The sequence below is a fragment of the Oncorhynchus clarkii genome, chromosome 8 (genome assembly GCF_045791955.1).
Source record: "Oncorhynchus clarkii lewisi isolate Uvic-CL-2024 chromosome 8, UVic_Ocla_1.0, whole genome shotgun sequence".
Taxonomy (NCBI): domain Eukaryota; kingdom Metazoa; phylum Chordata; class Actinopteri; order Salmoniformes; family Salmonidae; genus Oncorhynchus; species Oncorhynchus clarkii.
In genome coordinates, this window is record NC_092154.1 from 32,100,246 (window position 1) to 32,124,670 (window position 24,425).

The 24,425-nt window shown below is 42.1% G+C and overlaps 1 protein-coding gene and 1 pseudogene across 4 annotated transcripts in view; one reads left to right on the forward strand and one right to left on the reverse strand.

Moving 5' to 3' along the window:
• The window catches only part of LOC139415277 (brain-enriched guanylate kinase-associated protein), a 40,495-nt gene extending 19,035 nt beyond the window's left edge, over positions 1–21,460 (forward strand). For all 4 annotated transcript variants that reach the window (XM_071163272.1, XM_071163273.1, XM_071163271.1 and 1 more), the window contains 5 exons: positions 327–488; positions 754–820; positions 16,340–16,447; positions 16,721–16,801; positions 18,850–21,460. In XM_071163272.1, the coding sequence (XP_071019373.1) occupies positions 327–488; positions 754–820; positions 16,340–16,447; positions 16,721–16,801; positions 18,850–20,349 (1,918 nt within the window). In that variant the 3' untranslated portion in view covers positions 20,350–21,460. The remainder of the gene's footprint in view (positions 1–326; positions 489–753; positions 821–16,339; positions 16,448–16,720; positions 16,802–18,849) is intronic.
• A 1,030-nt stretch (positions 21,461–22,490) lies between these two features.
• On the reverse strand, positions 22,491–23,729 carry LOC139415436 (retinol dehydrogenase 14-like; annotated as a pseudogene).
• Between the last annotated feature and the right edge of the window lie 696 nt (positions 23,730–24,425).

Sequence of the window (24,425 nt, forward strand, 5' to 3'; positions counted from 1 at the left end):
AAGACATCCAAACCTTCATGTACTGTACCTTAGCTGCATATAGAATCATAACGTGGAGTCTCATATGTATTATTCATATGTCTCCTTTACACAAAATACTGTATATATTTTTTCTGATTTTAATGGGCTTACTCCTCATTTATACATCACCACTGTATGATACATGTTGTTCATGAATCATCACACACGACTCCCATTATATCTTATTTATACTCCATGTATCATAAAATATACAGTATATGCATATAATATAACATGAAGTATACCCTTGTAATATGCTACTTCAATTATGTCTGATGCCTGGTGTGTGTTTGTGTCCCTCACAGCTCTTTGCAGGAGCAGAAGGAGGACCTGCGGAAGCGTCTGTCCTACACCACCCACAAGCTGGAGCTGCTAGAGAGCGAGTTTGACTCCACCCGACAGTACCTGGAGACAGAGCTACGCCGCGCCCAGGAGGAACTCGACAAGTTCACAGACAAACTACGCAGGTGTGCCAAGTTGCAAAACCACACCCTCATGGATCTCATTGCATTGATTTGTGCGTTCATCTCTCGGGAAATATGTCCCATATTATAGTCACATTCACAATAAGTCTTTGAATACCTCTTAAGGGTAAAGCCTTAAAACTAACACTGTGGTACATTATCATGACGGATACATAGCAGAGACATCATTAACCCAATGGGTGCAGAAAGTGTTCAATTATTAATAGTGTGAGTTGGTAAGCCGGTGTCATTGTGTGTCTCCTGGTAGAATACAAAGCAGCTACTCAGCACTGCAGAGGATCAACCAGGATCTGGAGGATAAGATCCATAGAAATGTAAGTGAAGTGTGTGTGCATGCGTGCTTGCATGAGTGTGCGTGTGTGTGTATGTGTGTGCATCTGCGCATGCATGTTTGTGTATACCTGTAGGTGTGTGTCTGCATGCTTACGTGTGTGAGTGTGTGTGAGAGAGCACGCATGTGCAAAAGTGCATGCATATTTGTGTACACGTGTGTGTGTACATGCACACGTGTCTAAGCAAGCAGTGGCCTTTACTCTTCAGAAAAGGTAGTGAAAAGCACTGAGCAGTGGATTTGAATATGAATACACTAGCTGTTGGTACCACTGACGTTAATTACAGCCTTTTACAATAGCTTGTCCTCCTTCCTATGGCAGGATGATAGTGAGCCTATTGTTCTGGGCTAGCCCTGCGACTCACATCTTTTGTCAGATGCAGCTTTTCTAAAGGAAGCGTACAATTAACCAGCCTGCCATCCCAGCATTGTATGATCATCAAGTGTCTTCTTCCTCACTACGAATAGACAGCTGAATATGTCCCCTCTCTGAACTTGTTAAGAGTTTGTAACTTTAAGATGTTGCAGGCTGATAGCACAACCAGCTCTCACTGTCTCGTGTCAGAATTCGATTTTGAAGTTGTTTCAAAAAATGTTGAGGTATTTAAGGTTAGGTTTTGGCATTAACTCCAAATTGTTAAGGTAAGGGCTACGTTTTGGGATAGGCTTTAAACAAAATTATCAGAAAAAAACTTTATATCGCTGGATTCAAACTTGCAACCTTCGGAATCAGAGGCAGATGCTTACGCCTATCCAACATCGCTGTCCACAACAACCTAGCAAAACCAAAACCTATTTGAAGGTAACGGCGCTCACTGTTTCCCTTAGTGGCCGGTTTCCACGTTATCTCCCGACGTCCTCATACATGGATGGACATTGAATACTGACTTGTATTACGACCTGGCTGGATAGCAAGGAGGAGTGGAGAGGGTCTTTGTTTCATGGAAAGTAAAGGGACAGGATCATTTATCAAAGGGTTTCATTTTATATCAAACTGGGAATTCTTATCAGTTGGACATTTATTCAGCTCAAACGCTCCCGCTTTAGCGGTTATCAAGTCGATGATGCAATTATCCTGTGCTCAGTAGATAATCAACTATTTTTTATACTTTACAAACCCCCAATCTGAAGTTATTGCAGTTCAATTGTTTTAAATAATTTGCCGTTCCTTTACTGTCATAAAAATCTATAGAAACAAAACATAAACATAGTCAAAATGTATGACTTACAGTGCCTTTGGGAAGTAGTCAGACCCTTTTTCCACATTTTGTTACATTGCAGCATTATTCTAAAATAGATTAAAATATATATATAAATCCTCAGTAATCTACACACAACACCCCATAATGAGCAAGCGAAAACAGTGTTTATTTTTTATTTTAGCAAATGTATTAAAAATAAATAAATGAATCCTCCCGAGTGGTGCAGTGGTCTAAGGCACTGTGCCACTAGCTGTGCCACTAGAGTTCCTGGTTCGAGTCCAGGCTCTGTCGCAGCCGGCCGCGACCGGGAGACCTATGGGGCGGCGCACAATTGGCCCAGCATCGTCCGGGTTAGGGGAGAGTTTGGCCGGTTGTAAAGATGGGGAGAGGTCTGTCCGTAATAAAGAGATGCTCTGCTTTTTTGACACCTCATTCCAAAAAGCAAGTCCTGCAGGCTCTAGTTTTGTCTTATCTTGATTATTGTCCAGTCGTGTAGTTGAGTGCCGCAAGGAAATACAAAGTTAAGCTGCAACTGGCCCAGCATGTCTTGCTCTTCATTGCAATCGGAGGGCTGATATAAATACTATGCATGATAGTCTCTCTTGGCTAGAGTTGAGGAGAGACTGACTGCATCACTTCTTCTTTTTATAAGAAATTGTTTGCATAGTCAACGTACACACAGCTCTGACACACACACTTAACCGGCCAGACATTTGTCACAGTCTCCAAATCCAAATTCAAGAAAGTGCACAGTGTTATATAGCACCATTATTGCATGGAACTCCGTTCCATCTCATATTGCTCAAATGAACAGCAAACCTGGTTTCAAAAAAACAGATAAAGCAACATCTCAATGCACAATGCCTCTCCCCTATTTGAACTAGATATATATGTGTGTATGTATCGATAAGTAGGCTTCGTGTCCTTTTTAAAATTGATGTAGTTCTGTCCTTAAGCTGTTGTTGTCTATTCATGTTCTGTATTATGTCATGTTTCATGTTTTGTGTGGACTCCAGGAAGCGTAGCTGCAGCTTTCACAACAGCTAATGGGGATCCTAATAAAATACCCCAAAAAATACCAAATCATGACAGATCTACAATACAATTTATGTTTATGTAGTCTTCCCACAAGAGATTATTTGTTATATAAGATTCAACCGGAATGTCCCACGTGAAACCTCCATGCTCATGATCTACAGTTTGGTTGATCTTGAACTGTTACTATCATCTACTTTCAGATTCAGATTGCTGGCATTCTTCATGATCGTCACAATCACTTCCCTTCTGCTTCATCTGTGGAGTCAGGTAGTTCTGTTCTCCTGGTAACAGGAAGCAGGAAAACCAGAGCCCCACCAACCAATGAAATATATATAATATATAGGTATTGGTTGAAGCTCAGTATTAAATCTTCCTACCACAACACCCAAACTGTTTTTTTTAAACATTTTGCACTGATTCAGAGTGACCATCGAGTTCTTGGTCACCTCCCTGACCAAAGCCCTTCTCCCCCAATTGCTCAGGTTGGCTGGTCGGCCAGCTCTAGGAAGAGTCTTGGTGGTTCCAAACTTCTTCCATTTAAGAATGATGCCTGCCACTGTGTTCTTGCGGACCTTCAATGCTGCAGAAATATTTTGGCACCTTCCCCAGATATGTGCCTCGACACCCTCCTGTCTCTGAGCTTTACGTACAATTCTTTCGACCTCATGGCTTGGTTTTTGCTCTGACATGCACTGTCAAATGTGGAACCTTCTAGACAGGTGTGTGCCTTTTCCAAATCATGTCCAATCAATTGAATTCACCACAGGTGGACTCCAATCAAGTTGTAGAAAGATTATCATTGGAAACAGGATGCACCTGAGCTCAAACTCGAGTCTCATAGCAAAGGGTCTGAATACTTGTGTAAATAAGTTATTTTAGTTTATTATGGGGTATTGTGTGTAGATTGATGAGGGAACAAAATATTTCATCCAGTGTAGAATAATTATTTTTAGGGGATAGATCAGCTTTAATTTTGCAGAAAGATTGTAGCTTTCATCACTGTAATTGTCTGCATCACTTCCAATCCCCCATATATTGTTTTGCATATACACACACACACATATATACATACCTATATACACATACATACATAAACATATAAATACATACATACAGTGCCTTGCAAAAGTATTCGGCCCCCTTGAACTTTGCGACCTTTTGCCACATTTCAGGCTTCAAACATAAAGATATAAAACTGTATTTTTTTGTGAAGAATCAACAACAAGTGGGACACAATCATGAAGTGGAACGACATTTATTGGATATTTCAAACTTTTTTTACAAATCAAAAACTGAAAAATTGGGCGTGCAAAATTATTCAGCCCCCTTAAGTTAATACTTTGTAGTGCCACCTTTTGCTGCGATTACAGCTGTAAGTCGCTTGGGGTATGTCTCTATCAGTTTTGCACATCGAGAGACTGAAATGTTTTCCCATTCCTCCTTGCAAAACAGCTCGAGCTCAGTGAGGTTGGATGGAGAGCATTTGTGAACAGCAGTTTTCAGTTCTTTCCACAGATTCTCGATTGGATTCAGGTCTGGACTTTGACTTGACCATTCTAACACCTGGATATGTTTATTTTTGAACCATTCCATTGTAGATTTTGCTTTATGTTTTGGATCATTGTCTTGTTGGAAGACAAATCTCCGTCCCAGTCTCAGGTCTTTTGCAGACTCCATCAGGTTTTCTTCCAGAATGGTCCTGTATTTGGCTCCATCCATCTTCCCATCAATTTTAACCATCTTCCCTGTCCCTGATGAAGAAAAGCAGGCCCAAACCATGATGCTGCCACCACCATGTTTGACAGTGGGGATGGTGTGTTCAGCTGTGTTGCTTTTACGCCAAACATAACGTTTTGCATTGTTGCCAAAAAGTTCAATTTTGGTTTCATCTGACCAGAGCACCTTCTTCCACATGTTTGGTGTGTCTCCCAGGTGGCTTGTGGCAAACTTTAAACGACACTTTTTATGGACATCTTTAAGAAATGGCTTTCTTCTTGCCACTCTTCCATAAAGGCCAGATTTGTGCAATATACGACTGATTGTTGTCCTATGGACAGAGTCTCCCACCTCAGCTGTAGATCTCTGCAGTTCATCCAGAGTGATCATGGGCCTCTTGGCTGCATCTCTGATCAGTCTTCTCCTTGTATGAGCTGAAAGTTTAGAGGGACGGCCAGGTCTTGGTAGATTTGCAGTGGTCTGATACTCCTTCCATTTCAATATTATCGCTTGCACAGTGCTCCTTGGGATGTTTAAAGCTTGGGAAATCTTTTTGTATCCAAATCCGGCTTTAAACTTCTTCACAACAGTATCTCAGACCTGCCTGGTGTGTTCCTTGTTCTTCATGATGCTCTCTGCGCTTTTAACGGACCTCTGAGACTATCACAGTGCAGGTGCATTTATACGGAGACTTGATTACACACAGGTGGATTGTATTTATCATCATTAGTCATTTAGGTCAACATTGGATCATTCAGAGATCCTCACTGAACTTCTGGAGAGAGTTTGCTGCACTGAAAGTAAAGGGGCTGAATAATTTTGCACGCCCAATTTTTCAGTTTTTGATTTGTTAAAAAAGTTTGAAATATCCAATAAATATCGTTCCACTTCATGATTTTGTCCCACTTGTTGTTGATTCTTCACAAAAAAATACAGTTTTATATCTTTATGTTTGAAGCCTGAAATGTGGCAAAAGGTCGAAAAGTTCAAGGGGGCCGAATACTTTCGCAAGGCACTGTATACACATACACATACACATACATACATACATATAAATACATATATATACACACACATCTTTTTTTAAATATATATTTCCTTTATTGCCCTCCTACCACCCCTACCCCAATTGGAGCAAACGAGTGAACAACAACGCTTAGGCCTGTATTTCCAGCTTATACATACTATATACATTTTTTATTTTTTTTAAATATATATATATATATTATGAACACAACAAATACAAAAACAGAAATATACAAACAAGAGTACATAAACCTCACAGACAAGGATATTACATATCGAATACATTTTCAATTTGTCAAAAAGTTGTTTGGTGAGTATTCCTTTTTGGTTTTTACATTTACTGATCATTTTTAAAAAATATTTAAATTCTATCTTAAATAATGTGAAGTGGGGTTTGTTCTCTGCCCACTTCTTTTTATGGATAAAGAATCTTCCATGAAAGATAAACAAATTAACAATGAAAGTTAAATCAGGGTCCATAACATTTGGATCAAAATAAAACATAATATCAGTGTCTTTCAAATTAACATTAATAGTCGTTTCTTTTTAAATAAAATCTTCTAACTCACTCCAAAATCTTCTGACATAAGAACAGTCCCAAAATAAATGGTCAAGAGTCTCTGGGTCACAACCACCTAACCTAGTCGAATATTATTATATATATATGTCTGCCCTTCATAAAACCGGTCTGGGTATCGTCATCAATGATTTGGTCAAGACTTTTTTAAAGTCTTTCTGCAAAGATGGATGTACATTTTCTAACATCATAGGATCTTTGTTTGGTTTGGGAATTACAAAAATGAGGCCTTGTGTCACAGAAACAGGCAGGACCCCTAAGTCAACAGCCTCCTTAAAAATATTAAATATAAATACAACAATATCCTCCTGAAAATATTTATATAATTCACAAATAAGGCCATCATTCCCTGGAGAGTTGCTCAATTTTAACTTGCTGATCCATTTTTTTAAAAATTTCATTCATATAAATTCATCACGAGACTTTTGGAAGTATTCATCTATGAATTTTGCATAGTCTTTGACAGAGTCTAGAAAGGCAGATATGCCATTAGTAGGACAGGCATTACTGGTATAAAGGTTACCATAGAATTACGAAACATATTTTGAAATATCTTTGGGGTTTTCATTTTTGTTGCCATCTATATTAAGCTTATGAATACAGTGTCTTGCAAAAGTATTCATCCCCTTGGCGTTTTTCCTATTTTGATGCATTACAACCTGTAATTTAAATTTATTTTTATTTGGATTTCATGTAATGGACATACACAAAATAGTCCAAATTGGTGAGGTGAAAAAAATGACTTGTTTAATAAAAAAGAGAAAAGTGGTGCGTGTATATGTATTCACCCCCTTTGCTATGACGCTCCTAAATAAGATCTGGTGCAACCAATTACCTTCAGAAGTCACATAATTAGTTAAATAAAGTCCACCTATGTGCAATCTAAGTGTCACATGATCTCAGTATATATACACCTGTTCTGAAAGGCCCCAGAGTCTGCAACACCATTAAGCAAAGGGCAGCACCAAGCAAGTGGCACCATGAAGACCAAGGAGCTCTCCAAACAGGTCAGGGACAAAGTTGTGGAGAAGTACAGATCAGGGTTGGGTTATAAAAAAATATCTGAAACTTTGAACATCCACGGAGCACCATTAAATCCATTATTAAAAAATGAAAAGAATATGGCACCACAACAAACCTGTCAAGAGAGGTTTGTTAAGGGCATTAATCAGAGAGGGAACAAAGAGACCAAAGATAGCCCTGAAGGAGCTGCAAAGTTCCACAGAAGAGATTGGAGTATCTGTCCATGGGACCACTTTAAGCCGTACAATCCTCAGAGCTGGGCTTTACGGAAGAGTGGCCAGAAAAGCCATTGCTTAAAGAAAAAAATAAGCAAACACGTTTGGTGTTTGCCAAAAGGCATGTGGGAGACTCCCCAAACATATGGAAGAAGGTACTCTGGTCAGATGAGACTAAAATTAGCTTTTTGGCCATCAAGGAAAATGCTATGTCTGGCACAAACCCAACACCTCTCATCACCCTGAGAACACAATCCTCACATTTAAGCATGGTGCTGGCAGCATCATGCTGTGGGGATGTTTTTCATTGGCAGGGACTGGGAAACTGGTCAGAATTGAAGGAATGATGGATGGCGCTAAATACAGGGACATTCTTGAGGGAAACCTGTTTCAGTCTTCCAGAGATTTGAGACTGGGACGGAGGTTCACCTTCTAGCAGGACAATGACCCTAAGTATACTGATAAACACACGAGTGGTTCAAGGGGAAACATTTAAATGTCTTATAATGGCCTAGTCAAAGCCCAGACCTCAATCAATTGAGAATCTGTGGTATGACTTAAAGGTTGATGTACACCAGCGGAACCCATCCAACTTGAAGGTGCTGGAGCAGTTTGACTTGAAGAATGGGAAGAAATCCCAGTGGCTAGATGTGCCAAGCTTATAGAGACATACCCCAAGAGACTGGCAGCTGTAATTGCTGCAAACGGTGGCTCTACAAAGTATTGACTTTGTAGGGGTAAATAGTTATGTATGCTCAAGTTTTCTATTTTTTTTGTCTTATTTCTAGTTTGTTTCACAATAAAAATTATTTTGCATCTTCAAAGTGGTAGGCATGTTGTGTAAATCAAATGATACAACCCCCCCCCCCCCCCTAAAATCTATTTTAATTGCAGGTTGTAAGGCAACAAAATAGAAAAATGCCAAGGGGGGTGAATATTTTCGCAAGGCACTGTAGATGTAAGTTCAGAATCTTTTCTTTCATACTTCAATAATTCCCAATATTTTCCATAAGACTTAAATAGTTGGGCTTTCCTCCAATTTTCTTGTATAATATCTTTGGCATCCATCTTGAAATGATCATCTTCCAACAGTCTACTATTGAGTTTCCAATAACTCCATTTCGGTTTATTAACTTCAGATCCATTCATATTTAAAGATAAGAATATAACTTTATGATCAGTAAGAATTGATGGTTCAATGCACCTTGACTATAGTATTATCTAATGAATTAGAAATCAACCTGAAGTCAATTCTTGACTGTCTGGACATGTCCTTGTTACTCCAAGTGAATTCCTTTTTATCAGGATATTTACATCTCCAAATATCGACTAATCCAAGACCAAGACATAGATTATTAAACTCAGGATTAACTATGCTGGATCTGTTAGGAGGGGGATATCTGTCAATCATCACATTAGATACAGAATTAAAGTCTCCACCTAAAATAAATTTGATATCCTGAAATACACTCTGTACTCTATACATAACTCTACTTATCTCTTCTTCAAATTCTTGAAATGATATCCTGTTGTTTTGTTTGTTGTTGGACGCATAAATATTCCCTAGAAACATCTCACTGTTGAAATTCACTATTAAAATGAACCAACGTCCAGAGTGGTGAGTCTTACTACTGATGACCTTCCCTTTAAATTCACCTCTTAACACTGTTACACCTGCAGAGTGGTTGTTGCCATATGATAACCAGATATTGTTACCCCACTGATTTTTCCAAAAAGCTAAATCGGAAGAATAAGCATGTGTCTCTTGTAGAAAGTAAAAGTCTTTGGTAAAAGTTACTTTGGTAAACAAACTAAACCATAATCATACAAAGTTTTATGACCTTAGAAATGACCAAATGGTCATAAATCCAATCATTCCTTCAGCTACCAAAAAATGTATCTGCACTGACCGCCATCTTGCGCGCACCCCTTATACATACCATATTAACGTTAACGTTAGCTAGCGACGTAACGTTATCTAATGTGTTTGGCCAGTTCATGCACCACAGTTCATCATGCTTTCTCTACTTAGCATTTTAGCTAATCCTTCCTCTACCCAAATTATTTAACACAACTCCTAACCCCTAGCTTAGCTAACATTAACATTAGCGTTAGCCACCTAGCTAACGTTAGCCACAACAAATTTTAATTCGTAGCATATCATACTTATTGGAAATTCGTAACATATTGTATGAATTAAAGTTCGTAACATATCATACAAATTGCAATTTGCAACATACTCTACAAATTGCAATTCGTAACATATCATACGAAATTAATGATGGACATCCACAAATTAATACATACCATACAAAACATAACATATACTAAATGGAGTGTCTCAGATTTAGGTACACAATAATACGAAATGCTATGAGATCAGGTTGCAGCAGCGTGCCGTCAAAAGAAAACTTAATGTTTGCTAATTTGGTTAGCTGTGTGATTAAATGAATCTGTTTTCAACAAATCAACTGTTTTAGACGGTTTATTTTTAATCAAGCAAGATACATAAACGCGCAATCACTACTGAGTGAATTAAAACGTATTTAGGACTCGGGGGCAGTATTGAGTAGCTTGGATAAAAAGGTGCCCAGAGTAAACTGCCTGCTGCTCAGCCATAAAAGCTAGAATATGCATATAATTAGTGATTTGGATAGAAAACACTCTGAAGTTTCTAAAACTGTTTGAATGATGTCTGTGAGTATAACAGAACTCATTTGGCAGGCAAAAACCTGAGAAAAAATACAACCAGGAAATGGGAAATCTGAGGTTTGTAGTTTTTCAAGTCATTGCCTATCAAATATACAGTGTCTATCGGGTCATATTGCACTTCCTAAGGCTTCCACTAGATGTCAACACTCAGATTATTGCATGGTGTGCTTTTTCAGTAAAGCTTTTTTGAAATCTGACACAGCGGTTGCATTAAGGAGAAGTTTATCTAAAGTTCCATGCATAACACTTGCATTTTCATCAACATTTGTGATGAGTATTTCTGTAAATTTATGTGGCTCTGCAAAATCACCGGATGTTTTGGAACTACTGAACATAACACGCCAATGTAAACTCAGATTTTTGGATATAAATATGAACTTTATTGAACAAAACAAAAATGTATTGTGTAGCATGAAGGTTAAAGGTTAGTGATTCATTTTATCTGTATTTCTGCTTTTTGTGACTCCTCTCTTTGGCTGGAAAATGGCTGTTTTTCTGTGACTAGGTGCTTACCTCACATAATCGTTTGTTGTGCTTTCGCCGTAAAGCCTTTTTGAAATCAGACACTGTGGCTGGATTAAAGAGAAGTTTATCTTTAAAATGGTGTAAAATACTTGTATGCTTGAGGAATTTTAATTATGAGATTTCTGTTGTTTTGAATTTGGCGCCCTGCACTTTCACTGGCTGTTGGCGACGTGGGACGCTACCGTCCCACATATCCCAGAGAGGTTATTAACTAAATAAAAACTTCCTGTCATCACCAGACTGTCCATTTTAGAGTGTCAAGTTGCCTTTGGAACTGAAGGTCCTGGGTTTGCATCTTGGAGGATACATTTGTACCATTCTCTTTAGTGTATAGTTGTGACACACAGCGCTTTTTTGCATTTATTAGGTGGCTCTTAAAAGCGCCTTTTGGTTTGTGAAGTGGCAGTGAGTGTGGTGGTGTGTACTACTGCATGCGTCTTTCTAGAACTGAGGAGAGACCATCTCTCAGACTCTCAAGGAAGAAAGAGGTCGTTGCCCTCATCAGTGAGATGCACGCCATCCCTACAGTACTGCCCGGGGACACAGTGCTTTATGGCAGAGTGGTGGATTGTGGGCATGTTCCTGTCACAGAGAAAAGCAAGCTGGCCCATGTGGAACTGACAAATGACTTATACCAATTTAAATGCACACAGGACACATGGTACTTTGCCACTGTCAATACTTAAGATGTGTGTTCTGTTCCAAATCTGTGAGTACTCCCACTCCCACATGTTTTTATTTTTATACTGCCATTTATAAATGAGGACATTGTGCTCTTTTACTGGAGTTGGACAGCTGTGTACAGCATTACTTAGGACATTTGTAGCTGAAGTTTTGTTTTCAAGGATTTAGAACACTTATCCAAGTTCAGATTTGTTAAAACTGTATGTCAATCATTTCTCTTCAGAGTTTTGTACTTGTCTAATGACTGTTTTACAGGTGTTTCTCAGCAATTTGTCATTTGTTGCAGTGTTTGTAAAAGGAGTTATCAAAATTCCTCGACGATCCACACCGTTATGCAGGCTTCTCTGTTTAAGCCCAGTGCTACCACACCTGATTCTACCACTCAGCTGTTCATCGAGACCATGACTTGTAGGATCAGGTGTGGTAGAACTGGGCTTGAACAAAAAAGCCTGCATAAACCTATAGCTTCTCAAGAGCAATTGTGGCCATCCGTGAATTGTATTTACAAAGTTGACTATATCAGATGAATGTGCATTTGGTTGTAAATGTTATATTTAGTGATAACTCACTTTTGTTTACAGGTAAGTAAACTTGTACATAGTTCATGGGTACATGTTGATTATTTGTGTATTGTCCAGGTGCTTGCTCAATTGTCTAAAGAGAGATCAGGGAAAATGTTTCCAGTTTACTCCATATTGGCTTAAAAGGGTTTCTAGTTTTTCGCTTCCCTCTGGAAAATCAGCTGTTAATATTAGATGAATACTAACAATTACATTATTTCTGTTGCCATTTTTATTTGTTGTTTGCTCTTACTTAATTAACCTTTATTGCTGTGTTATGCTGTATTATTATAATGTTGTATAATGATGTTATATAATCACTTTCCGGTGTAAAAATGGAAATTAAAAACAAAATACAATGTTTTAAGTGAGAATAGGCATTGGTCTGAAGCTGAAAAATAAAGGAAATTCACATGAGCACCACAATGCCTATTCCACCCATGCTCTACCAAGATTTTCCAGCACACAGCTTTGACCTACGATAGTAGCTACTGTATGTGGGTATTGTACTTCAAACGTTCTCAAACAGCCTAATTCATACTCTGTCCAGTGTCTGTGTGAAGCTGCCAGTTGAAGACTTGTGAGACGTCTGTTTCTAAAACTAGACACTCTAATGTACTTGTCCTCTTGCTCAGTTGTGCAACGGGGCCTCTCACTCCTCTTTTGATTCTGGTTAGAGCCCGTTTGCACTGTTCTGTGAAGGGAGTTGTACAAGGCCGTTGTACAAGATCTTCCGTTTCTTGGCAATTTCTCGCATGGAATAGCCTTCATTGTCACACCCTGACCTTAGAGAGCTTTTATGTCTCTATTTTGGTTTGGTCAGGGTGTGATTTGGGTGTGCATTCTATGTTCCTTTTTCTATGTTTTGTATTTCTTTGTTTTGGCCTGGTATGGTTCTCAATCAGGGACAGCTGACTATCGTTGTCTCTGATTGGGAACCATACTTAAGTAGCTTTTTCCCACCTATGTTTTGTGGGTAGTTGTTTTCTGTTTAGTACCTGACAGGACTGTTTCAGTTTTGTTTATTCACTTTGTCATTTTTGTTTCAGTGTTCTGTTTAATAAAAGTCACAAACACTTACCACGCTGCGCTTTGGTCCGATTCCTCCTCATCCGACGACGACACCCGTTACTGAACTACCCACCACCAAAGGACCAAGCAGCGTGGTATGGAGGAGCAGAGGGTTCAGGACTCCTGGACATGGGTGGAGATATTGGATGGAAAGGGACCCTGGAGAACTGGAGGCAGCTAAAGCTGAGAGGTCGGCGATATGAGGCAAGTCAGCGCAGCAGGCACGAGAGGCAGCCCCAAAATGTTTTACCCTGGGCCGTCTCTGCACACTGTGTCTCCGGTGCGCTGGGGCTGTTCATTTCGACCTGTGCCTGCACTCTGGAGGGGCCGGGCTAAAGTGGGCATTCAGCTTGGAGGAGTGGTGCCAAGGCTGCGCACCAGAGCTCCAGTGCTCCCCCACAGCCCGGTTCATCCTGTGCCTCCTCTACGCACCAGGCCTCCTGTAGGTCTCCCCAGCCTGGTGGGCCTTGTGGCAGCCCCATGCACCAGGCTGTCTGTACGTCTCCTCCATCCAGAGTCGCCCTCCAGTCCGGCGCCTTCCGAGTCGCCCTCCAGTCCGGAGCCTCCCGAGTCACCCTCCAGTCCGGAGCCTCCAGCAACACCCTCCAGTCCGGACCCTCCAGCGACGCCCTCCAGTCCGGAGGCCTCCGAGTCTCCCTTCAGTCCGGAGCCTTCCGAGTCGCCCTTCAGTCCGGGGCCCGCTACGAGGGTCCCCAGTCTGGGGCCCGCTACGAGTGTCCCCAGTCCGGGGTCGGCGGCGAGGGTCCCCGCTCTAGAGGCGCCACCTAAGTGGGCCAAGCCAGAAGTGGAGCGGGGTCTACGTCCCGCACCAGAGCCGCCACCGCGGAGAAATGCCCACCCAGACCCTCCCCTATAGGTTCAGGTTTTGCGGCCAAAGTCCGCACCTCTGACCTTAGAGAGCTTTTTATGTCTCTATTTTGGTTTGGTCAGGGTGTGATGTGGGTGGGCATTCTATGTTCCTTTTTCTATGTTTTGTATTTCTTTGTTTTGGCCAGGTATGGTTCTCAATCAGGGACAGCTGCCTATCGTTGTCTCTGATTGTTCTGTTTAATAAAAGTCATGAACACTTAACACGCTGCGCTTTGGTCCAATTCCTCCTCATCCGACGACGACACCCGTTACATTAATTTCTCAGAGCAAGAATAGACTGATGACTTTCAGAAGAAAGGTCTTTGCTCATTGTTACTATCGTTACTCATTGTGTATTTTTATATTTCTATTTTTTTATCTCTGCATTGTTGGGAAGGGCCCTGTAAGTAAGCATTTCACTGTTAATCTACACCTGTTGTTTACGAAGCATGTGACAAATAACATTTTATTTGTTTTTTTTTGGACAAAAATAAAACTAGCGAATAGGACTGGGAGGATGAGCTTTGGCAGGCATAGTCGAAACAGTATAAGCTTCTGGAACAATTCAAAATCTCCAGTGGTAACCAGGATTTTGCTATATTCTGCCATCTTTATTCAAGGGAGTGCCAGAGCGTCTTGGCAAGTGGCAAGGACATTCGGCTTCAGTCAGAAGCCCCAGTCAGTTCAGTGGTACAGTGTAGAAGCACCTAGAAGATGCAACTCAATTTACAACTGATGTGTGGATAATTCATTCTGGGGGGACCAGCTGCACACAATGCCAAGTTTAGGCAAGGGCCATCTTGGTGGACTTTCACCTAATTTACTCACCTAGAGTTATAAATCTTCATGGTGAAACCGGCAGACCTGTAATTTCTGATAAGTTGACTTGACTGGAGAGAGAGAGAAAAATTGAGGCCACAGAGCTTTGGGGTACAGGTAGTCGTGAAAATGCAAAGTCTAATAGCACCAGATGCTAATAGCACCAACAGGGTGGTATAAATCCTCTTAAATCTAACTAAACATAATCGAAAATGTAATCGGTGTCATCTCCAAAAGTAATTATTTATCATGAGAGGGCCATAAAAATGAACTAATAATTACTACCTACTCAAAGAAAGATTCAAATCTCATATGATGTATTTCCTATTCAACAAAACTAGATGAATAAGGCTTGAAACGATTTTATATATTTTTTCTAAATATTGTATAATCAATTTATAAAATAACTAACTACAAGATTTCACCTTCCTTACAAGTGTAAAATACATATTTGTATATTTAGTGCTAGAAATGTGCATATTTTCTGAAGGTCTCTCTTGTTCAAAATGTCTGCCCCAATTGCTGTGAACGTCTCACAGAGTTCTAGCTTGGCTTCCTGAACTCGTTAGGAACTCGCCTTTCATCTCATATTAATCATAAAGTGTTTTTGTTTCAAATCTATGAATTATTTTAGATTACTTGCTATAAATCGATCTCTGAAACCACTCTCTCCTGTTGCGTTAAGATGTAAGGATTCCAGGCATATGCGCGGTTAGTGTCTGTGACGTAGGGTTCAGCCAGGAGTTGATGGACAGTTGGAAGAGCGAATTAAATGGTAGGAGGGACATCCCAGTTTCGAGTGGTTTTAGATTTCACATCCTGCTTCACACAGGCAGAAGAGACATACTCCAGTGTCCATGAGAATCATGGCTACCACTCAAGCAAGCCATTTCCATCTATGGTGTTCACATATCGACTTATAAGCAAAAAATGTTGAACCGGTCGAACCGGTACCAGACCCACGCTGGTCCCCAAAACAGGGGAATTTACATCTAATAGCAAAAAAGGCAAATTATTATTTTTAAGTTTAAGATTATAAAGTAATGCTGAATTACATACATGCATCATTACAGATTTACAGATGGTTGATATGAAACTGATAAAAAGTTCAGTTGAACAATGAGAATAGTTAGACTTCTGCTACTTTGTCATGTTGTCTGGAACAGAGAGTGAAATTAAGCCGTTTCAGCTAGTTCAAGGTAAGATAGTTACGAGTTGAGGCCTCTGAGAATTCTGTGTCCTGTGTGATCTGAGGCACAGAGAACGATGGAACACTCTTGTATACTTTTAGACCATTTGAAGTGATGTGCGTTTAATTAAGCATGATTACACATGATATGATTATAAGCAAATATATGTAGGGTATGGCATCTGGCTGGGTTCTCCTGCACTGCCACTGAAATCAAAGAAAAAACAACAATGTATGTGCAATGTGAGTCTGACATGAGCCTTTGCTCTCCTCAGTCTCAGCACCATGACGACGAGAAGAGAGCCCTGAGCAGAGAGATCATCGTGCTCAACAACCACCTGATGGAGGCCAAGCTGACCATTGAGAAACTGAGGGAGGACAATGTAAGGGCACTCTATGAGGTCAGATCTATAGGTCATCAAAAGTACAGTCACAACCCTCAAAGTGTATTGTAACAACCTTAGTATACAACACCTAGCATCTTCGCCGAGAGGTTTGGAGCTCGTTATATAAGGTGTTGGACCGAACAACACCTGAGTTCAAGTCCCGGTTCTGGCTCATCCTTGAATTCAATGCAGTGTGTTTCTTTAGAATGGATGATTTCTTAAGAGCACGTTTTCTTCTAACACATTTCAACACTGTGTCTGTCCTGTTAGGATCTGTACAGGAAGGACTGTAACCTGGCTGCCCAGCTGCTCCAGTGCAACAAGTCCCACTACAGGACCCAGCTTTCTGAGGTGAGTCCTCCCCCAACCACAGACATATAATTACATGAACAGCCACATTGAATGTACCCAAGAGTCCAGGGAAATTGCAGTGGTTTAGTTATTCTTCTTTGCCTATCAGACCTGGGCTCAAATAGTACTTTGTTTTCTTTCAAACTTTAAGCACTTGGTTGAGCTTGGTCAGAGTGGCAATTTTTCTACGAGATCCATTGCACCTGGCAAGGGCAATTTAGCACAGCTAAAGTATTTGAAAGAAAATGTATACTATTTGACCCCAAGTCTGCTGCTGGCTATTATCAGCATACTACATTGGCTAAGTTAAAGCTAATGCTAAGCTGAAGCTACGGTCTTATGACTTCCTCAACCCCAGCCATTGGATGGTGTTAGTGAAGCTACACAGGGAGGGAAATTGGATAAAAATCCGCAGGAGATAAAACAACCTTCATCCTTTATCTAAGCAGCTGAATCCACCTGACTTGAGGTATGGGCACGATGTGCAGTGCTGCAAATATTAGCACAAGTCTTGATCCATTCACATCGATCAATGCATGAGCCAGGATTACGGGTTAAAACCTGGGCCCTCGACCTGAGCTGAAATAGTTCCAAACTTCCAATACATCAACAGTTTGAATCATAAGGTGATTACTCCACTGATGGATTGGTTGGGAGGTAAATGTTTGACAGTGATTAACAATGGAACACTACAGCTACATTATGTGACAGGTAAGTGAGTAATTGATGGAAGGTTGCAGAGCGCTAAGACACTATATGCATAAGGAGATGGAGATTTGAGTATGCCCAACAGTGCCCATGCTGCTTTTGTTTTCCAGCGGGAGAGGAACGAGCGAGTATTGATGAGTGCGTTAGTGCCAGGGCAGACTGGCAAGGCTTTCAGCTGTATCAGCTCTGGGCCCCCTGCCCGGCCCGCGTGGCAAGAGCAGATTTTAAAGCTGGCACGTTGCCAATACCGTTAAAAAATGCCTCAGCACATTTGGCACCATGCGCCTGAATGGAAATATCAATGCAAACACGATTCATCAGTTACGTAATGGTCATAAACTAATGCTGTGTGTGTGTGTGTGTGTGTGTGTGTGTGTGTGTGTGTGTGTGTGTGTGTGTGTGTGTGTGTGTGTGTGTGTGTTTTACTATATGGAGTGAAAGAAACAGATAAACTGATGACACCTTGGGCATATACTGTCCACTGCTGCAATGGGGTCAAAGGTTATAGTTCTACTTATGTCCTGCAGTCTGTTTGTTTGTGGACTAGAGAGTAATCAAAAGGTTATTGATGGAATGTGGTACAACACAGAGAAATGATGCATCAGTTTCCAGCCATGATTGAAGTGCGTTAGTCACTTGCTCCACTGCATAACAAGCATGGCTCCCGAGTGGCACAGAGACACTGCAACTCAGTGCTTGAGGCGTCACTACAGACACCCTGGTTCAAATCCAGTCTGTACCACAACCGGCTGTGATTGGGAGTCCCATAGGGCGGCGCACAATTAGCCCTGCATCGTCCAGGTTAGGCTGTTGTAGGCTGTTGAAAATGATTATGTTCTTTGAAAAATTAGTCCTGGAAATATGTGCAAACAATATCTAAATATCTCATGGTAATTGGGTATTTACATTGGTTAAAGTGAATGTGTGATACAACTGCTATGAAAGGATGTTTGTACAAATGTTCAGTTTTGTCTTGGCTCCTATTAGCAATGAAGCTATAATTAGCTAGCTTCTCATTGCCAATTAACGATAATTGACTAGATTCCTTTTGATAACATTCTGCAAAAGCTTAATTCTTGTTGCTATGGAGAGGCAGAGGCAACAGCCACATATCAAACTAATGATCTCATGATGTACCTATGTTTACCATCCATGAAATTCTATGAAGTTTCATGCCTGATCTCCATATGGTGCCATTATCAGTATGTTGTTGCTAATGTTTGAAAACAATGTTTTTATCTTCCATGAACTTCCATGCACTAATCTCACGGTCTGTCTCTGTATCACCATTATCTATACCTCTCTATACCTCTCTCTCTCTCTCTCTCTCTATTTCTCAGTTGCCGGCTGAATTCCAGGAACGCGTGACCATGCACATGGAGGGCACACCTCTTTGCCACACTGCCTATGCCGATTCCGTCCCTGCCTCCGTCATCGCCAAGGTGCTGGAGAAGCCCGACGAGGCCTGCAGCGGCAGCCAAGCCTCTAGCTCGCCTAGCCCCCAGCCCCAGGACCAAGGCTTTCTCCTGGACACCCTGGACAGAGGTGAGCGCCTGGGCCTCCGGGCAGCATACAAGTCAGACCTGTACAGCAGCGACACAGCTCTGTACTGCCCAGTTGATCAGAACCGTGAGCGCAGGCCAAGCATGGACCTCCATGGCCAGAGAAAGCTGCTCTACGGGCCCCAGAACTCCACAGATAGTAACCCAGAGGAGGGTCCCTTGTTGGGGCTGAGGTCTGGCTTCTCGCAGGAGTGCTTTGCCAAGTTCCCCACCTCTCTGGGCCCCACCTCGGGCAGCTCCTACTCCAGCTTCAGCGGAGGGGGCTCGGACGACAACAAGGGCAACGGCCCACCAAGCAGCACAGCCTCCTCTCCCCACCACCACTCCCTCTACATGGACTGGAGGAATGGGGGAGACTATGAGAGGAAAAGTGACTCCTCCTGGGAGAGGGACAGTCCCAGCGGGGGCGGCTTCGCCAAGGTCCACGCTGTCTTCCAGCAGGCTGGCGGAGCACACCACCAGAACGGCAGCTCGCCTGTCTACAGCCGCACCATGTCCTCGTGCTTCAGCGAGCCCTACGAACCCCTCCCTCCTTCCTCCTCGCCAAGCGTCGTCTATGGAGACAGCCGCCGGGGCAGCACACTGGCGCCCGAGGAGGAGGAGCTGATTGGTCGCTGGAGGCAGCTGAGTGTGGAGGACCTAAGCGCCCACTCGTACCACTCGCCCGGCCGGGCCTCGCCCTACAGCTTCTCCGAGCAGCACTTCTCCGTTCGGCCCGCCAAGATCCGCCTGGGACCCCTCTACAGCAGCTTCCAGGAAGGGGCAGACTTCTACCACCAGGCAGGGGTAGGACCCATCATGGAAACCCCAGTGTGCTTCTCCACGCCCAGCCCCCAGTGTAGCCCTGTGGGGGGACTCCGTCAGTCCCATCCGTCCCACAGCCAGCAGGCCCACCAGACCCATCTCTACCGGGGAAAGGAGGACAGCCAGGAGTCAGAGCACAGCCTCTACCACTCAGCAAGCTCCAATGACAGGGAGGGCAGTGTCGGTGTAGCAGGGGCCGGGGGAGGAGGTGGAGGGCAGAACAAGGAGTATGAGGACGTCAGCCCAAACAGCTCCACTGAGTCCCTAAACCAGAGGTCCCTGGAGATGGCTGCCGAGCTGCAGCAGCACTACCAGACCGAGATGCAGCATCCCTCGCCCCCCCAGGGCAGTCCACCACCGCCCCCGCTACCACCTTGTCCCCCTCCCCCGCAATACCAAACATTTGGCACGTTAGGACTCTCCAGAAAGGACAGTCTCACCAAAGCCCAGCTGTATGGAACCCTTCTGAACTGAGAGAAGAAGGGATTTTCATCCTCTGACTTACTGTTCTTTCTCTTTCTTCATCTCTTTCCCTGGTGGGATGTGAGGTGAGAGGTCTTGGTAAATCCAGCAAAACACATTGATTAGTGTGAGTCTAGCCGTTCAGTTGAAGGACATTCATTTTGATAGGACATTTGGACGATACAGTAGGTTAAGCATGAATTCATCAGATTGTTGCCACAGCTGTGAAAAACTGACAAAGGTGTGGTTCGCATCACTACAATGAACGTGTAAGATTGTCTGGGTCAGGTGAATTGACAATTCATTACTGTGCCAAATGAGTGAGGAATATAGGAAAAGACTCTGCTACCTTTGGTACATTTGGTACATAAAATAGCATTTGGAGGTACCAGAGACCACAGTTGCTCCATGTGGACAAAGGAAGTATTTAAAGTAACTGTTGAAATATATGAATATATTTAATTACAACTACAACAATTGAGTGTTCAAAGACATATTTTGTTTGTAGTTGCATTCAAAAGAAAATATAAAACTGATGATTGTAAAGAAATGACTACAATTCAATCAGATGTGGACACCAACACATTGTAAATATGTCTGGTGAAGAGCATCTGCAAATCGAAAAGAGATAGTTGGAATGTTAAAGAAGACTGTCAAAATTGCACATTAAGATTTCTTTGTCAATCACAGGCTGAATACTGAATACTGTGCTGCATTTCTGCAGAGTAAAACATGTATGACAATGGGGCATGGGTTAAAGTTGCAGCACTAAGAGATGTTTTTACTCAAAAATGCCCCTAGCCTAAACCCGTTTGAGTGCAGCTCCATTGATTCATTCAGTTTTTGCTTTGACACCATTTTGAAATATCCAGAGAGCTTAAAGAGACCGGTCGAAGTATGTATCATTTTGCTACTGATGGACTTCTTTTGAGATGTAAACATTAGTCTTACCCGTTGATGTTATTTTTGCTCTATAACCCTTGGAGACATTTTCCTGTCCCACTCTACCTCAGATGCCCACACCCCAATCAAGCAACCACAAATCTGTTTCTATCACACAATGACGCATGTTTCTATATTTCTGTTGTGTTTCATTTAACCTAATAAAGCACAAACTACACAAGTCGATGCTCCAAGGTTTGCTAAAGTGTTTTAGTGTTGGTGTATGTGTGTTGGTGTGTGTGCGTGCGGGCGTCCGTGCGCGTGTGTGGACGATAATAATTATGCCATTTGCTAAAAAGATTGCAGAAACAATGTTGTTTCAAAAGCATTCAAATCAAGCTGTGTGCGCACACATGTAGAGAAACTATCTTTGGATTGCCGACTATTTTGTTAACGTATAGCATAAGCCATACCTCCGCGTTGACATTCAAAACACACTCCCCCTCTCACTCACTCGCTCTGAAGCGAAAAGGGAATTACATCTATCCAGAGGAGGGAGTCACCACAGCATCAACATCGCAACATCATCCAACTGAATCTGAATCTCGTTGTAAACTTAATTGTTCCTGTGCATCCAGTCACAGCAGAAGGCAACGCATTTCCAATTCAAACACAACACAACCAGTCCTCTATTCCTTTTTCCCACCGCCAAATGCACAATGCAGTATACATGAGCTTAGCTGCCTTGGCATTTATATACAGCTGGTGAACTAGATATCAATTTGCTTGCTTTTCAAACCACCCCGGGGATATTTCGATAGCACTATAACCAAACATGTAAGCACACATTAAAAGCAAATACGACAGTCCACCTTCCCTTTGCTAATCACTACAGGGAATTAGCTCCCCTCCACTTTGATTGTGTGATTTTGTGATTCAGTAAACACTGGTGAAAAAAAAGTACAGTACATATAATCTAGTAGGTTCCTATTGGGAACTGGTATACTTAGTTACACATTCATGGAACACTGCATGTAGAAATTCTCAATGGATCTTCTCTGTTTCACAGGCACATTGCTCACATTATTAGCACTCTCGGCATGCACACCTCCAATCCCACTCACACTCCATCCACACAATATTTGCACATCTCTCACAGATGCACACACCCACACCAAGGTTAATTAAAAACATCGGTAACTTTGCCCACTGATCCCAGTTCCAATGAAATCCCAAACAGTCTCAATCAATCATCCCCCAATTCACTTGATTCACAGGGAAAAGTATCTCGGATCGTCTCTAGAAGACTGTCTGGATCCCAGGTCTCTTACTGAGACTTGATACCCCAACATGCTTTCACTCAGGTTCCACAGCCTCTTGACCGAGTGATCATCCATTACCTTGGGCATCAGCTCCTCGCAATTAGCAAAGCACTTCCCAACCACTCCCTCCATGTTGGGCGAACACGCCAGGTAGAGCGGCGTCCAAGCGCCCTCCAGTGGGCTCTTGAAGAAGGCCAGCGAGGCCAGGTAGAGGAGAGGTTTTGCCAGGAAGGGGGATGTAGATGTGCCTCCCCAGCCTGGTCCTCACCATGCCTGGGGAGAGTGTGTTGACCGTGACGCCCTCGTCTTCCAGCGTCGGGTCAGCTCACGGGAAGATTAGCCAGCTTGCTCTGGCTGTAACAGAACACTTTGTTGCAGCTGCTCTCACTGGAGTGGTAGTAGAAGTAGAACATGTTATTATCCCTCGAGGGGGAAATCATCCATAGAAACACAACAGACATTACACAAGGGTTGTATTCATGAGGCACCAAATTGAAGAAAACTGTCTGAAACAGGAAATGACTAACCTGAACCCTTGTCTCATAAGAAACTTTTGTTTTTTTCATTTTCCGTTGCAAACTGGTTTGTGCTAAGGAATACAACATACACAAAACAAGTTCAACAGGAAGTCCGGGACGAGGTGGGTGAGGAGGAAGTGATCCAGGTGGTTGAACCCCAGCTGCATCTCGAAACCCTCCTGTCTTGGTGTAGGGACACTGGTAGATGCCTGCGTTGTAGATGAGCACATCAACTTTTTGTTCTTCCTAATGTGGGGAGACAGAAGGAAAACAGGCATGTAAGAGGCACACACAGTGAATGATTAGCATAGGTTTTTTTTAATGATGGCTGGATGACTGTGTCGTGTTGGTCTCTATATATATCTCTCAATCTATATAATTTGTAATAAACTACAATAATTGCAAGTGATTTCCAGTGAAGGAATTGTAATTAGGATAACTAAACCCTGTACTGAATTTATTTCAAACTTAATTGACGTTGTTAGCTTTTGTAAACAAATACCAAGTGACTGTGTACACACGTGACTGTTTCAGCACTTTGGACAGCACACCATTGCGCACTTTGAAAGGTTACCTTCATTACTAAACACTGGAGTTTGTGCAGCTTCCCGGCATAGGCTTTCACTATGCCACTGTTCGTTCCGGTCAAAATTACCGTCTTTCCCCCCATCATATCTGCCGGGTACTGGAGCAACTGTACCAATTTCTTCCAGGAGAAAACATTCGGAAACAATGAGCAATATTTCACCACCGACAACAGCTGCCACAAGAATCGCAACTGACATTACAGCGAGGACTTTAGGTTTCACTTACAAAATATATATGCGTGAGCTAGAGAAGAACTACAACACCCACAAGCCTTTGCGGTGTTTTCGCATGGCCATATTCTCGTGACACCTTGCTAAATAAGAAATAGTCGCACCCTGCTGGTAGACAATGGTCTGTATTTGTATTTATTATGGATCCCCATGGCAGCAGCTACTCTTCCTGGGGTCCAGCAAAATGAAAGCAGTTATACAATTTAAAAAACATTACAGTACATTTCACAACAGATTTCACAACACATTAAGTGTGTGCCCTCAAGCCACTAGTGTACTACCACATATCTACAACACAAAATCCACGTGTACATGTCTGTATAGTACATGTTATCATGTGTGTATGCATGTGTCTATGCCTGTGTGTGTCTCTTCACAGTCCCCACTGTTTCATATTTTTAAATCTAATTTTACTGCTTGCATGAGTTACTTGATGTGGAATAGAGTTCCATGTAGTCAGGGCTCTATGTTGTTCTGTGTGCCTCCCATAGTCTGTTCTGGACTTGGGGACTGTGAAGAAACTTTTTGTGGCATGTCTTGTAGGTAAT